The sequence below is a fragment of the Mercenaria mercenaria genome, chromosome 7, assembly GCF_021730395.1.
Source record: "Mercenaria mercenaria strain notata chromosome 7, MADL_Memer_1, whole genome shotgun sequence".
NCBI classification, from domain to species: domain Eukaryota; kingdom Metazoa; phylum Mollusca; class Bivalvia; order Venerida; family Veneridae; genus Mercenaria; species Mercenaria mercenaria.
This window is the reverse complement of record NC_069367.1, coordinates 17,378,155-17,395,144: the sequence shown is the minus strand read 5'-3', so window position 1 is coordinate 17,395,144 and position 16,990 is coordinate 17,378,155. Positions and strand designations below refer to the sequence as shown.

General features: G+C 36.7%; 1 protein-coding gene across 2 annotated transcripts; it reads left to right on the top strand.

The window, feature by feature from the left end:
• Positions 1 to 42: 42 nt before the first annotated feature.
• On the top strand, positions 43 to 7,720 carry LOC123555573 (uncharacterized). 2 transcript variants are annotated; one of them, XM_045346175.2, is made up of 2 exons: positions 43 to 263; positions 6,994 to 7,720. In XM_045346175.2, exon 2 carries the CDS (start codon positions 6,994 to 6,996, stop codon positions 7,588 to 7,590), a length of 597 nt encoding a protein of 198 aa, XP_045202110.1. In that variant the 5' UTR covers positions 43 to 263; the 3' UTR covers positions 7,591 to 7,720. The 2 variants fall into 2 exon arrangements, with proteins under 2 accessions (XP_045202110.1, XP_045202109.1); XM_045346174.2 differs by lacking the exon at positions 43 to 263 and adding an exon at positions 5,505 to 5,634.
• The last annotated feature ends 9,270 nt before the right edge of the window (positions 7,721 to 16,990 follow it).

Below are 16,990 nucleotides of genomic sequence, written 5' to 3'. Positions count from 1 at the left end.
ATAGAAAGTACGTCTGACTAGGCGGGGAGGCGTGCAGCACCGATTTGTTGTATTATTTTATCAAACGAAAGAAAATATTGGGAAACCTTCTCATAAACGCCACTGAGCAGATCAAAACAGCCCCTGCCATTTCAGTAGCACAAATATTAAAACAATGCAGCGATCAGTTCTGATAATAAAGATAAACTATTCTTGTTCATGCTGTTACGATAAGTTTTATAAAGTTTTGCTTTCTGGATTTTGATATCAAAAGTGCATTTGAGGTAATTTTTCATACCAAACTTCGCTAACAATAAAAAGAAAAATAACGCTACGTGCAAATTTAGGAACTAGTTCCTTTATCATGTTTCTTTTTTTTTTAATATCATTCATTTTTCATTATATAGCTATACTTATTTTTCCTGCATAGTTTTTTTTTTCATTTCACAAATTGAAATGAAACATATTGTAAAATATTCAAAATGTTTAAATTTAGAATAAGATACTTAAGACATTAAAAGTTCATTTAATCACTTAGTCTGTTATTCGCATTCAAACTCAATGTTTCTCTTAGTGGGAAGAGTACATTTTAAACGGCTTTAAGGATATTTTTATCGCATATGAAAACTTCGCAAGGAAGAAATATGTTACTTATTAAACCGTTAGAAAAGCACCCTTAAAAGTGACACCATGCTAAGTAAATAAATATTTACTATTTTTGTCTCTATATACACTTAAGACTCTCATTTCGGAGACACGCCATCCATGAAAATGTCAGTTTTACTCTTGCCTTAGTGGTATATCCAATATTTACTTTTCACGTAAGAACTAGTGCTTAACGGCTAGCGATGATGATGATGAGTTTTGCAAAGTCGCAGACTGAAGAAAGCGCTTCGTAAAATAAACTGAATTGCCCTCAATGAAAAAAAAAAAAGTATCTAAAAATCTGGTGACGGGAAGCATTCCTTTTCCATTTATTATCTCTGGTCCAGCCACATTCATCCGACCTCATTCCTCTAAATACTCACTGTCCAATCCCCATTCCCCAATCCGATCGACCTAACCCCTCCTGTTAATCTCTCCCCGGCCTCAACCCTTCCAATCACTCTTTGTCCCAACCCCATCCTATCTAAGCTTTTCTAATCACTCTCTGGCCCAACCCCTATCCGACCTTATTCCCTCCAACCACTGTCTCAAACCTTTTCCGATCTAAATCTCTCAAGTCACTCTCTGACTCGACCCATCTAATCTAAGCCTCTCCAATCACTGCATCAACCCCCGTACGTCTTAGCCCCTCCAGTCACTCCCTGTCATAGCCACTAACCGACCTAAGCCCCTCCGTTCACTTTCTGTCCTGACCCAAATCCGACCTTATGCTCTGTCACCTATTCATATTTTTGCTTGTTCGTTTTTGTTTGAAAGACGATTGTCTATATGTATTAATATTAGAAGGGACTATTTGGTTTTTCGAAGAGGAATTTAGCATTAAAAACGTTCCTAAGCTATTGTAGCAATTTGTATAAGTTAAATTACGGTAATACGGTATGTGATCTTTTTTCTATTAGTTGGCGCAGATTTGAATTATGAATTTAGTAATAGTGTTTAAAACTGCTGCTATATTAATATCTCATTTTGATTACTGATTTTATTAGCTTTTTTTTTTCAAACGGAATTATGATTTCTTTGTGTCAAAACTTGGTCACTAATTAATTCAACATTTGCAAAACATCCTTAGTTGCAACTAAGGTTGCAAATTTGCAAACAGTAGCAGATATGCAGACTGACACGTGTATGATGTATATTAATCTAGGACTCGAAAAGGGCCAAATAACATACAAGTGTCCGTTATATATAAACAAGATGTTGCAAGTAGATGACATGTTACGTAACATCCGCAACTGGTTGTAGCATATTGCGGCCATGTTATGTCTTTCATTGGGGATGCTTTATCAAAAATCATTCTTTTATAACTTAAACAAAAAAGATGGCAATACAAAAATAATAGTAAGAACCCTACAGAAAATTAAGACATAAATTTAAAAAGGAAATAAGCATTAATTATAAACTTGACTTTAAACTTTAAGAATTTAAAAAAAAAAGAGTAAAAAGTAAAATAAGATAAAAACATTTATCTAGTTTAAGGAAAGCAGATCTGCAGATTCCTTCGGCTGAGAAATTAAATTTCTATTTCAAGAGCGCATAAATAAACCATAGATGTATACTTTACTTAAATTTTTTTTATCAATTTTGCAATTCAAATTCACTTTCATACTTCCATTTAAACACTGTCTGAATTCAGAATGTTCATTTTCCCCATTAAAATTCAGATTGTCAATTTTTTAAATCTTCGACAATATTTAAAATTTTCATTATTATTTCTTTACTTTTTTATTTTTTTTATTTATTTATTTATTTATTTATTTTTTTTTTTTTGATAATTTCAAATCAGCAAGAACATAAAGAAATAAAATAACTATATATAAATATGCGTAATATATCAACCAGCGACGTAATAGTTCAGTGTCATGTATTTTTCCATCTTTTGAATGCGCAATGTTCTTGTCGTGGGAAACATTTGGAACATAAAACACACAGATCTGTTCTTTCGTGGATCGGCAAGTTCCGTTTAAGTAAAAATACTATTACAAAGAACATAAATTGCCGCTTTTGTTGCGAAAAACGCGTTTGAAATCGAAAGGTGGGGAAAAAGAAACTGAAAATAAACATTCAACAATAAAATTCTCCTTTAATGTGGGACTTTCGGCAAGTTACATTATTTAAAGGTGAAAAGCTAAAGCATTAGCTTTGTATAAATGGCCTTGGAATACAATAGAGTCAATATTTTAGAAGCAGCTAACTTGTAATACTAATTGAAACATTTAGTTCAGCCTGGTGGGTAATACAATCTAAAGGGCGGAGACACAATTGTATAAATTAGGGAGGGGGTAATAATACTCCCTGGGATAGAGACAAGGAAATCATAGGGTTTAAAGTACGATGTAATAGGTAAATAGTCTACTTAATGTCAACATGTTCTCAGTGTTGAAATAATTAAGTGATACTTTCGCGATGTTTCTACAGGACAGAGAGTGAAAATAGTCTTTTTGTCAATGAAAAGTATATTTTTGTATTACATTGATACACATATCGTTTAAGCAAATTAAATTAATGACTGGTTGATTCTACAGAACCAGAGATAACCCTCAATAAGTTTGTGCGTGGAATGGTTATGTCATTATTTGTTAATTTAGTTTTGCACACCATCCACATGAAGCAGGTATAAAACATTCTATATGACCTCAGTGTAACTATTCTATATGACCTCAGTGTAACTATCCTCGTTGTTTATTCCAGTTTATTAGTTAGAAATTCAGCTCTGTCTAAAACCACTGACATAGATACTCTTATTTTTGTTTTATTTAGAAATGTACGTTAAAGGACATAGAATGTTCTCTTCAGGTATAAATTAGGATTAATTTACAAATCGGCATTATCAATCAAGGCGACAACTATCCTGCGAATCTTGTAAAAATTCTTGTTGATATTCTATTGTCTGGTGACAAAATAAAAAGGTGTAATAGACCAATGTATTTAAATCGGCGAAACTGTAAATTATAAAAAGGCGCTACGGTCCTTTATTCTCATTTGCAGTTTTGCATGGTTGACGCAGAAACTGCGAATATCACGCATAGTATTGATAATTTATCTGATAAATGTATACAATATGTTTATGATATACCCACGCTTTGAAATAAATGTGTTTATCATTTTTTTAAGGAACGGCTTTATTTTCTCTTTCATATGTTTCGTAGACCCGGTGTTGTTTGTATCTCATCAGAATATCAGCATAAAAATCCCGAAAACAGCATTTGTTCCGGAACAGGAACAGATACGGTAAAGACTAATTTTGACATTAAGTTTTTATTTATTCTATTCCATCTTCCCGGATACCCTCACAGCTTATATTTTTTTCAAAAAGATGATAAACAATAAAAAAAAATCATCTGAAATACGATTTAAATCTTGATTAGCTGCTTGTCTGATAATAAGTTTATTTCATTATTTTTTTTTATTATTTTGTGTAATCATCGAGCTTTCAGTCTGTAGATTGCGATATATCTTGTAGCAAGATTTTCACAGAACAAACTCCTGCAAAATTTTAAAAGAAAGTGAAGGGAAACGGGTTTTCACAAATGCAAAAAGAAAGCTTTTGTATGTGTTAAAAATGCTCTTGATACTGTAGAATTTTTTTAGTTTTACAATTGTAAACTGAGAGCTTTATTATTACCTTAAGCTAACTATAGCTCTTACTAATAAGTACAGCGCGCCATATATGAATATAAAATTCATGCGGAGCGCTAGCGCGTAAACCATGAACTGAAAGGCCTGTAAGTCCGCAAGAACCCTTGGGCATAAAAGAAAGCGCCGCTGTTCGATTGTCTAAACGAAATTAATGAACTTAATTCTATCTTACACGCTTATGGGGCGGAAATTTTGTTCGAGTAACTTGGCCTTGTAACAGGTATTAGCACAAAAACTCCTAGGCTTCTTCACCATGTGCCCCATTTTAATTCAGGCTGAAAAATCTTTATCAGTTCACAATACGATGTACAAAATACATTATCATAAATCGGAATAGAAATATTGTTTTACATTAAACCGTATTCCCATTTGCGGACCTAATTAACTGAAATATAAACAATCACGATGGTGGGGCGCAGGGGTTTTTGTCTGAAAGGGGATTCTTCTAGTGTTGCGAACATTTTTTTGCGAATGTGGTTACCGTAGGAGAAAATCACAAAAGCCATGTCAAACTGGGCATATATTCGCCTGTATGTCTTAGAAATACATCATAATAAAGACCCAAGTTTGATTAATTAAAAGAAATCATCGCTAAACTGACACGCATTTTATCAAAAACTCTTGACAGATTTTTATTAATTTTAGCATAAATTTCAGAAGTGTCAGTATTTCCTCTTATAGGTTTGACCAATGACACGGAATTCCAGAAATAACCAAACGTTACTGTAATGATGTCAAAGTTTACATTCTACCTGCAAGTAACAAAATACCCCAAAGCGAGGATAAGTCACGAAATCCGTATCAAAATCGCTTGTATTGTTTAAACACTGATAAAAGTCAGTGAAAAATTACACATGATCTATCAATTTCAAATCAAACTGGTGAAAACTAAAGTCAATTATGATGTGTAAGATTTTGACAATGTTGGTTTTCCCACAGTGGGGTATTTAAGCGGTTTTCTGTAAAATATTTCGGAATTAAGTTTAAAAAATCATGTAATTTTATAATATGATATTAGTTGCAATAAAAATACTAAAGAAACACCACTTCTCAAGCAAGGGAGAAAACTCAAGTTTATTAATACGTATCATTTAACATCTTTTCATCTCCCCTTTGCGGTGTATAAATCCGTATACTACCCATTATAGATATGATATAATGGCCACGTTTTGTTAACGTGTTGAATGGAGACTCTACCAAGTGTAACAAAATATATATTCGTAAATAAAACACCATTGTTCAGATTTATATTAGAATATAAAATTGTAAATTATACAGTTAACGTAATAATACTACGTAAGTGTCTTAATTTTTTTTTACAAAACTTGAAACTGTTTCAAAGGCAAGCGTACGGTAAGCTTCTTGTAAAATGCGTTACAAAAGAAATTCAATATTTTACGACAGAGTTTTATTTCTTTATTGACGAGTTTTTTTGGTTCAATATAAGAATACAAACGGCGACTATAACAGATGGGATACCGACTTAAGGTGGCCCCATGTTTAGTATATAAAGATTTTCTGTAGATATTTGACTGTCCGAACATGTCAAATATAGAGTTGCACAATCTCATGCAGCTGTTGTGCGTATAGTGTGCAGCTGTTGTGCGTCTAGTGTGCAGCTGTTGTATGTTTATAGTGTGCAGATGCTGAGCATAATAGTATGCAGCTATTGTATGTGTATAGTGTGCAGCTGTTGTATGTATGTAATGTGCAGCTGTTGTATGTTTAGTGTGTAACTGTTGTGCCTATGACGTGCAGCTGTTAGGCGTATAGTGTGCAGATGTTATACATATAGGATGCAGCTTTTTTGCGTATGGCGTGCAGCTATTATACGTATAATGTGCAGCTGTTGTGCATATAGTGTATAGCTGTTGTATGTATAGTGCAGCTGTTGTATGTAAAGTTTTCAGCTGTTGTGCGTATAGTGTGCAGCTTTTGTGCATATAGTGTGCAGCTTTTGTTTGTGCATATAGTGTCCAGCTGTTATGTGTCTAGTGTGTAGCTTTTTTGCGTATGGCGTACAACTATTACTTGTATACGTATAGTGTGCCGCTGTTGTGCATATTGTGTATAGCTGTTGTATGTACAGTGTGTAGCTGTTTTATGTAAAGTTTTTAGCTGTTATGCGTATAGTGTGCAGCTGTTGTGCCTATGGCGTGCAACTTCTGTGCATTTACTAGTAGTGTCCAACTGTTTTGCGTATAGCGTGCAGCTGTTGTATGTATAGTGTAGCTTTTGTGCGTATAGTGTGCAGTCATTGTACGTATAGTGTGCAACTGTTATGCATATACTATGCAACTGTTGTACATTTAGTGTGCAGCTGCTGTGCGTGTATTGTGCAGCTGTTATGCATATTGTGTGCAGCTGTTGTGATTATAATGTGCAACTGCTATATGTATAGTGTGCAGCTATTGTGTATATTGTCTGTGCGTATAGTGTGCAGCTATTATGCATACAGTGTGCAGCTGTTGTATATAGCTTACACATGTTGTGCGTATGGCATGCAGCTGTTATGTGTATATTGTGCAATATATTAACAAATTAATGAGGAGTGAACATTCACAATCTTAGAATTTAAACAGAATGTTGATGGCATTTAATAAATCAAGTTCTTTTTAAGTTGCTTGTGAGATTACCTTAATGTGCCCGTATATACACGTATTACTATGTCAACATTCCTATGTCTGGACGTTGTTTTGTTTTATATTTCAGATGGACAAACCTAAAAGGGAACTTGCATTGGATACTCAACCCGAAATAGATCCCGGAAACAACAAATACTTGTACAGTGACGTTTTATTTATTGTTGCCGTGGTGACACTGGGTCAAGGATTGTGCTTCCTCGCGGTCATCATGTTTCTGGGTGATGTCACCATACTTCCGGAAGATCCCCTCACACTAATTGGTGATATGTATCTAGCAATGGGAATAGCTTTCATTCTACTTTCAAAGCTGTCTGCAAAGACCGGGAGGCGTTTTTTTAGACATAAGAAATGCTCGTGTATACTGAAAATTTCTCCTCAAGGAAGAGGAGAGCATTGCAAATTAAGTGAACAGCACTGCACCAGCAGTGATAATTTCGAACAAGAGGAATACTTTTCCGCAGTAAATGCAGAAAGTAATGAAAAACAGAAAAACGAGAAAATATGCATTGATCGGAGGTTGAAAGAATCAATGGACCAACAATGGGACATGATAGACACCAGTGCAGAAACACTCGATGATGATGCTTCAAACAAAAACAGCGTAACGATAGGATGTGACTGTGCAATTATTCTCACTTCTAAACCAGAGAATTTTACTGATTAACATTTCTAAATCATACAACACTCTTACGCTTGAGTTATATATAAATTACGTTTTTTATGGTCATACCAAATTTTTACACTTCTAAAATGAAATACATGCCATGTATTTTGTAAAAAAGTAATGAAATGTTTATTTGTATTTTTGTTCCTCTGAAATGTTGTTAAAGCTGATATCCCTACACGACTTGTGCTCCTGATGAAATGTTGTTATAGCCGATATCCCTAAACGACTTGCGTTCCTAATGAAATGTTGTTATAGCCAATACCCCTACACGACTTGCGTTCCTAATGAAATATTGTTATAGCCGATATCCCCACAGGACTTGCGTTCCTAATGAAATGTTGTTATAGCCGATATCCCTACACGACTTGCATTCCTAATGGCACAAGACCACAGTTATTTGCCCTTGGTTGACCACAATACGGAACGCGGAAAATAGTTCCTCTGTTTGATGGTGAATATTGGTGAATTTTTGACTGAAAGACCTGCAATAAATGGCATGATTTAATAGAGGAGATATGAAATAGTAGGTACATGTACAATTTGACAGAATGAAAATGTCAGAATATGCATAACATGACTTTTTGATAGGGCCTGTTTTGCCTGTTTGCGGCCATCTAGAGAGTATTCTTCATACGCATGTGATTTGGTTCAAAATGGTGGAAAAAAGAGCCGGTCAACCCAATGTTTACTGTGGCTGGAATTTTTTCTCTTGGATAGTTCTGTTGAGTTCAGGTATTTTTATAGGGGTTGGAATGCATGCAAAATTGCTATAGTGTCCAGTGCCTATATAGAACATATAGTAAAAATAACTGTGGTCTTAGGCCTAATGAAATGTTGTTATAGCCGATATCCCTACACGACTTACGTTCCTAATGAAATGTTGTTTTAGCTGATATCACTACACGACTTGCGTTCCTAATAAAATACTGTTATAGCCGATATCCCTACACGACTTACGTTCCTAATGAAATGTTGTTTTAGCTGATATCACTACACGACTTGCGTTCCTAATAAAATACTGTTATAGCCGATATCCCTACACGACCTGCGTTCCTAACGAAATGTTGTTATAGCCGATATCCCTACACGAATTGCGTTCCTAATAAAATGTTGTTATAGTCGATATCCCTACACGACTTGCGTTCCTAATGAAATATTGTTATAGTCGATATCCCTACACGACTTGCGTTATAGCCGATATCCCTGCACGACTTGTGTTCCTAATGAAATCTTGCTATAGTCGATATCCCTACACGACTTGCGTTCCTAACGAAATGTTGTTATAGCCGATATCCCTACGCGACCTGCGTTCCTAACGAAATGTTGTTATAGCCGATATCCCTACACGACTTGCGTTCCTAATGAAATGTTGTTATAGCCCATATCCCTACACGGCCTGTGTTCCTAATTGAATGTTGTTATAGCCGATATCCCTACACGATTTGTGTTTCTAATGAGATGTTGTTATAGCAGATATCCCTACAAGGTTTGTGTTCCTAATGGAATGTTGCTATAGCCGATATCCCTACACGACTTGTGTTCCTAATGAGATGTTGTTATAGCCGATATCCCTACACGATTCGTGTTCCTAATGAAATGTTGTTATAGCCGATATCCCTACACGACTTGTGTTCCTAATGAAATGTTGTTATAGTCGATATCCCTACACGACTTGTGTTCCTGTTATAGCCGATATCCCTGCACGACTTGTGTTCCTAATGAAATGTTGTTATAGCTGATATCCCTACACGGCTTGTGTTCCTAATGAAATGTTGTTATAGCTGATATCCCTACACGACTTGTCTTGTCTTCATAATGTTACGTTGTTATAGCCGATATTCCTACACGATTTGTGTTCCTAATGAAATGTTGTTATAGTCGATAACCCTACACGACTTGTGTTGCTGCTGTAGCCGATATCCCTACACGACTTGTGTTCCTAATGAAAGGTTGTTATAGCTGATATCCCTACACGGCTTGTGTTCCTAATGAAATGTTGTTATAGCTGATATCCCTACACGGCTTGTCTTGTCCTCATAATTTAACGTTGTTATAGCTGATATCCCTACACAACTAGTGTTCCTGATGAAAAGTTGTTATGGCCGATATCCATACACGACTTGTGTTCCTAATGAGATGTTGTTATAGCCGATATCCCTACAGACTTGTGTTCCTAATGAGATGTTGTTATAGCCGATATCCCTACACGACTTGTTTTCCTAATGTAACGTTGTTATAGCCGATATTCCTACACGGATTCTGTTTCTAATGAAATGTTGTTATAGCTGATATCTCTACACGACTTGTGTTCCTAATGAGATGTTGTTATAGCCGATATCCCTACATGACTTGTGTTCCTAATGTAACGTTGTTATAGCCGATATCCCTACATGATTTGTGTTCCTAATGAGATGTTGTTATAGCCGATATCCCTACACGATTTGTGTTCCTAATGAGATGTTGTTATAGCCGATATACCTACACGATTTGTGTTCCTAATGAAATGTTGTTATAGTCGATATCCCTACACGACTTGTGTTCCTGTTATAGCCGATATCCCTACACGACTTGTGTTCCTAATGAAATCTTGTTATAGCTGATATCCCTACACGGCTTGTGTTCCTAATGAAATGTTGTTATAGCTGATATACCTACACGGCTTGTCTGGTCTTCATAATGTAACGTTGTTATAGCCGATGTCCCTACACGACTTGTGTTCCTAAAGAAATGTTGTTATAGCCGATATCCCTAAACGACTTGCGTTCCTAATGAAATGTTGTTATAGCCGATATCCCTACACGACTTGTGTTCCTTCTGACATGTTGTTATAGCCGATATCCCTACACGACTAGTGTTCCTAATGAAATCTTGTTATAGCTGATATCCGTACACGGTTTGTGTTCCTAATGAAATGTTGTAATAGCTGATATACCTACACGGCTTGTCTTGTCTTCATAATGTAACGTTGTTATAGCCGATATCCCTACTCGACTTGTGTTCCTAATGAAATGTTGTTATAGCCGATATCCCTAAACGACTTGCGTTCCTATTTAGATGTTGTTAAAGCCGATATCCCTTTCACGATTTGTGGTTCTAATGAAATGTTGTTATAGTAGATATCCCTACACGACTTGCGTTCATAGTGTAACGTTGTTATAGCCGATATCCCTACACGGCTTGTGTTCCTAATGAAATGTTGTTATAGCTGGTATTCCTACACGGCTTGTGTTCCTAATGAAATGTTGTTATAGCCGATATCCCTACACGACTTGTGTTCCTAATGAAATCTTGTTATAGCTGATATCCCTACACGGCTTGTGTTCCTAATGAAATGTTGTTATAGCTGATATACCTACACGGCTTGTCTGGTCTTCATAATGTAACGTTGTTATAGCCGATATCCCTACACGACTTGCGTTCCTAAAGAAATGTTGTTATAGCCGATATCCCTAAACGGCTTGCGTTCCTAATGAAATGTTGTTATAGCCGATATCCCTACACGACTGTGTTCCTAATGAATTTGTTATAGCTGATATCCGTACACGATTTGTGTTTCCTAATGAATGTTGTATAGCTGATATCACCTACACGGCTTTCTGTCTCATAATGTAACGTTGTTATAGCCGATATCCCTACTCCGACTTGTGTTCCTAATGAAATGTTGTTATAGCCGATATCCCTACAACGTTCGTTCCTAATTTAATGTTGTTAAAGCCGATATCCCTTCACCGATTTGTGTTCTAATGAAATGTTGTTATAGTCGATATCCCTACACGACTTGCGTTCATGTAGTGTTATAGCCGATATCCCTACACGGCTTGTGTTCCTAATGAAATGTTGTTATAGCTGGTATTCCTACACGGCTTGTGTTCCTTATGAAATGTTGTTATAGCCGATATCCTTACATGACTTGTCTTCATAATAAAACGTTTTAATGGCCGAAATCCCTGCACGATTTGTGTTCCTAATGAGATGTTGTTATAGCCGATATCCCTACACGACTTGTGTTCCTAATGAAATGTTGTTATAGCCAATATCCCTACACGACTTGTGTTCCTAATGAAATCCTGTTATAGCCGATATCCCTACACGACTTGTCTTCCTAATGAGATGTTGTTATAGCCGATATCCCTACACAACTTGTGTTCCTGGTGAAATCTTGTTATAGCAGATATCCCTACACGACTTGTTTTCCTAATGAAATGTTTTTATAGCCGATATCCCTACATGACTTATTTTCCTAATGAGATGTTGTTATGACCGATATCCCTACACGACTTGTGTTCCTAATGAAATCTTGTTACAGCCGATATTCCTACACGTTTCCTAATGAAATCTTGTTACAGCCGATATCCCTACACGACTTGTCTTCTTAATGAAATGCTGTTATAGCCGATATTCCTACACGACTTGTCTTCCAAACGAAACGTTGTTATGGCCGATATCCCTACACGACTTATCTTCATATTCCTTATACGACTTCCGTTCCTAACGAAATGTTGTTATAGCCAATATACCTATACGACTTGTCTTCATAATCCTTACACGACTTGCGTTCCTAATGAACTGTTGGTATGGCCGATATCCCTACACGACTTGTGTTCCTGAATGAAATTTGTTTTAGCGATATCCCTACACGACTTGTGTTCCTATGAAATGTTGTTATAGCGATATCCTACACGCTTGCTGGTCTCATAATGTAACGTTGTTATAGCCGATGTCCCTACACGACTTGTGTTCCTAAAGAAATGTTGTTATAGCCGATATCCCTACACGACTTGCGTTCCTGATGAAATGTTGTTATAGCCAATATACATACACGACATAGTCCCTTCGACTTGCGTTCCTTATGAAATGTTGTTATATCCGATATCCCTACACGACTTGCGTTCCTAATGAAATGTTGTTATATCCGAGATCCCTACACGACTTGCGTTCCTTATGAAATATTGTTATATCCGAGATCCCTACACAACTTGCGTTCCTTATGAAATGTTGTTATATCCGATATCCCTACACGACTTGCGTTCCTAATGAAAAGTTTTTATAGCCGATATCCCTACACGACTTGCGTTCCTAATGAAAAGTTGTTATAGCCGATATACCTACACGACGTGTCTTCATAGTCCCTTCACGACTTGCGTTCCTAACGAAATGTTGGTATAGCCGATAGACCTACACGACTTGTATTCCTAATGAAATGTTGTTATAGCTGATATCCTTACACGACTTGTCTTCATAATGAAAGAGTTCATGTATCTTCTAAGAGAGATTTTTTGTGACAGGTCAACAGCAAACTAACAGCTAAAATGTGGGTATGAACACATGTGTAATTAGGTTTGTTTACATTTCTTTAAAAGGAAAAAATCTCCTTGAAAATGCTATCAAATTATCAGGTATAGCTCCACAATGAAACAAGAGCACCGCCATGCGGGTGCAGACGCTCATCTGATGTTTTTGTCTATATATTGTCCTACCCATGATTTTCTTAGTCCAAAAGGGGCCATACTTCTTGCAAAAAGCAATGTAGAGTTACGGTACTTGCCGTGCAAAGTCGCCTTTGAATGGCAAATAACTGCTCCAAGCTTTAAAGCAATAGCTTTGACTATTAAGAAGAAAAGTTGACCTAAACGGAAAACTTAATTAAACTTAAGTCTAAAAGGGGCCATAATTCTTGCAAAAAGCAGGATGGAGTTATGTTTCTTGCTGTACAGAGTCAGCTTATGATGGTAAACAAGTGGTGCAAATTTTAAAGCAATAGCTTTGATAGTTTAGGAGAAAAGCTGACCTAAACACAAAACTTAACCAAGAAATCTGATTTTCTAAGTCCAAAAAGGGCCATAATTCTTGCAAAAAGCAGGATGGAGTTATATTACTTGCTGTATAGAGTTAGCTTATGGTGGTGAACAAGTGTTGCAAGTTTCAAAGCAATACCTTTGATAGTTTAGGAAAAAGTTGACCTAAACATAAAACTTAACCAGGCAACGCCAACGCCAACGCCGTCGCCGATCAAGTGATAACAATAGCTCATAATTTATTCCAAAATATCAGATTAGCTAATAAGAAAAGGACCTGGCTTGCATAAAACAAATTACCAATTTAACTGGGAAAAATGGAGGATTCATTCTTTCCGCCATTATCTGACTAGCCTTGAAGTGTTGTTTGATTACCTATTTAATATTACTGTACCTTCTACACAGGTTCACGCGCAATTTTATAAAGGATGTCATCTGCACTGAAAGCTGTGCTTATTTTTCGTAATAAACTGGATTTAACCATGATAAAGTTTGCACCGCATATACACATGAACTCACTGAAAGTACCGAATATGAAAATCGCATAATGAAAAGAGGACCAACGAAAGGTGATACAACCGCATATACCGCTAAAAACACCACATACCCATTAGAAAGCACCACATATGAAGCTGAAATCACCGCATGTGCAGCTGAAACCACCGCATGAAAATGTAAACCAATCCATATACAGTTGTAAGTACCACGTACACAGTAGTAAGCATATCACATAAAGTTAAAAGCACAGCATATGTAGTTTAATGCATCGCAAATAAAGTTAAAAGCAAAACATATACAGTGAAAATCACCGTATATACAGATAAGAGCACCCCGTATACAGATAAATTCACATATAGTTAAAAGTACAGTAGTTAAATGCACAGCATATACAGATACCCTTACACGAATTGTCTTTCATAATGAAATCGTGTTATAGCCAATACCCCTACACGACTTGTGTTCCTAATGAAATCTTGTTATAGCCGATATCCCTACACGACTTGTGTTCTTAATGAAATGAGCCGCACCATGAGAAAACCAACATAGTGGGTTTGCGACCAACATGGATCCAGACCAGCCTGCGCATCCGCGCAGTCTGGTCAGGCTCCATGCTGTTCGCTAACAGTTTCTCCAATTCCAATAGGTTTTAAAAGCGAACAGCATGGAGCCTGACCAGACTGCGCGGATGCGCAGGCTGGTCTGGATCCATGCTGGTCGCACACCCACTATGTTGGTTTTCCCATGGCACGGCTCAAATCTTGTTATAGCCGATACCCCTACACGACTTGTGTTCCTAAAGAAATCGGTTTAAAGCCGATATCCCTACACGACTTATCTTTCTAATGAAAACTTGTTATAGTCGATACCCCTACACGACATGTTTTCCTAAATGAAATCTTGTTATAGTCGATACCCCTACAAGACTTGTGTTCATAATGAAATCTTGTTATAGCCGATACCCCTACACGACTTGTGTTCCTAATGAAATCTTGTTATAGCCGATATCCCTACACGAATTGTGTTCCTAAGGAAATCGTTTTAAAGCCGATATCCCTACACGACTTGTCTTTCTAATGAAATCTTGTTATAGTCGATACCCCTACACGACTTGTGTTCATAATGAAATCTTGTTATAGCCGATACCCCTACACGACTTGTGTTCCTAATGAAATTTTGTTATAGCCGATATCCCTACACGACTTGTGTTCCTAATGAAATCTTGTTATAGACGATATCCCTACACGACTTGTGTTCCTAAGGAAATCATTTTAAAGCCGATATCCCTTCACGACTTGTCTTTCTAATGAAATCTTGTTATAGTCGATAAACCTACACGACTTGTGTTCATAATGAAATCTTGTTATAGCCGGTACCCCTACACGACTTGTGTTCCTAATGAAATCTTGTTATAGCCGATATCCCTACACGACTTGTGTTCCTAATGAAATGTTGTTATAGCAAATATCCCTACACGACTTGTGTTCCTAATGAAATCTTGTTATAGCAGATATCCCTACACGACTTGTGTTCCTAATGGAATCTTGTTATAGCCGATACCCCTACACGACTTGTGTTCATAATGAAATCTTGTTATAGCCGATACCCCTACACGACTTGTCTACATAATGAAATGTTGTTATAGCCGATACCCCTAACACGACTTGTCTACATAATAAAATAATGTTATAGCCGATATACCGACACGACTTGTCTTTCTAACGAAATGTTGTTATAGCCGATATCCCTTCACGACTTGTGTTCCTAATGAATATTGTCTACATAATGAAATGTTGTTATAGCCGATATCACTAAACGACTTGTGTTGGTAATGAAATATTGTCTACATAATGAAATGTTGTTAAAGCCGATATCCCTACACGACTTGTCTCTCTCTCTCTCTATATAATTTATTTATAATAAGCATAGCATAATATACATATTCGCACAGAAACACCATAGGTATACACAAAACGAATTCAAATATTAGATAGGTCCAAGGGGAAGAACTCTATTAGGCTTAGAGAAAAAGCTGAGTAGGTGTACTATGAAAATTGCACAAATTTCCTCTAGCTTGCTCTCCAGTTTTGTTTATGACTATGTGGACAGACATGCAAAAGACCGACTGACATTATGTCTCCTAAGTACACCTCAAACTCTGTAAGAGGAGGTGTAGATGACATGTACTGTTTTAGTATTGGGCAAATTTCTATTTGATCGTTAAACATTAAATCTCAGTCACACTACACCGTATAGCGTTAACGGACGTCCAACGTATAACAAAATTTTCAATCCGTTCGTGTCCGTTCGCATGCGTTTCATTTCCGTTTCTCATGCGGCGCCTGCGCTCCTTGTCCGGCGATGTTCGTTTCATCCGGTTCGCATCCGTTCTTGTCCGGTTCTCATTCGTTCTTGTCCGGTGGACCTGATTCACGCCCGGACTACTACCGGACATGCAACGGATGTAAACGTATGTTCAACGGACGATAACTGACAAGAACGTTTTGTCAGTTTCTCATGCGTTGCGCTTTCGTTTTACGCGGAACAAGTCCGTTATTAGTACGGTGATATCCGTTAATTGAACGTTGTTCGTCCTGTATATGTGCGTTAATCCTGCGGTCATTGTGCGTTTTATGCGCCCCATACACCAATCTCGAGAGCATCGAGCAGCAGCGGGGTATGCCTTTCGTGTCCGGATAACTTTATGTCGCAATTTTTCTATACGTTTGGCGTCCGTTAACGCTATACGGTGTAGTGTGACTGACACATTATCTATTCATTTTGTGTACATATATCACATTTTGATAAGCAATCTGTTCATAGCTTTGCTTCTTCTTATAAAAAAATAAAAGAAGTGGAAAGGCCTAGAGTAGCCGAGTGGATGTTTTTTCCACTATGTATATCTATTACCTAAAGGTTTCAGACAGGCGGGTTAAAGATATGGTAAATCAAAATGTTCAATAGAGCATGATTGTGCTTAGAATATTTAGTAGTATTTTTAGCATACTAGTATTTATTTTGAGAGTAAGGATATGGTAAAATTACTAATGTATCTAGCTACATTTATGATTACACTGTACCTAGTTGTCTGCAATCAGAGGTTT

What these genes read in the sequence shown, in the direction of transcription:
- LOC123555573 (XM_045346175.2), top strand. Translation starts at nt 6,994, where the DNA reads ATGGACAAACCTAAAAGGGAACTTGCATTGGATACTCAACCCGAAATA.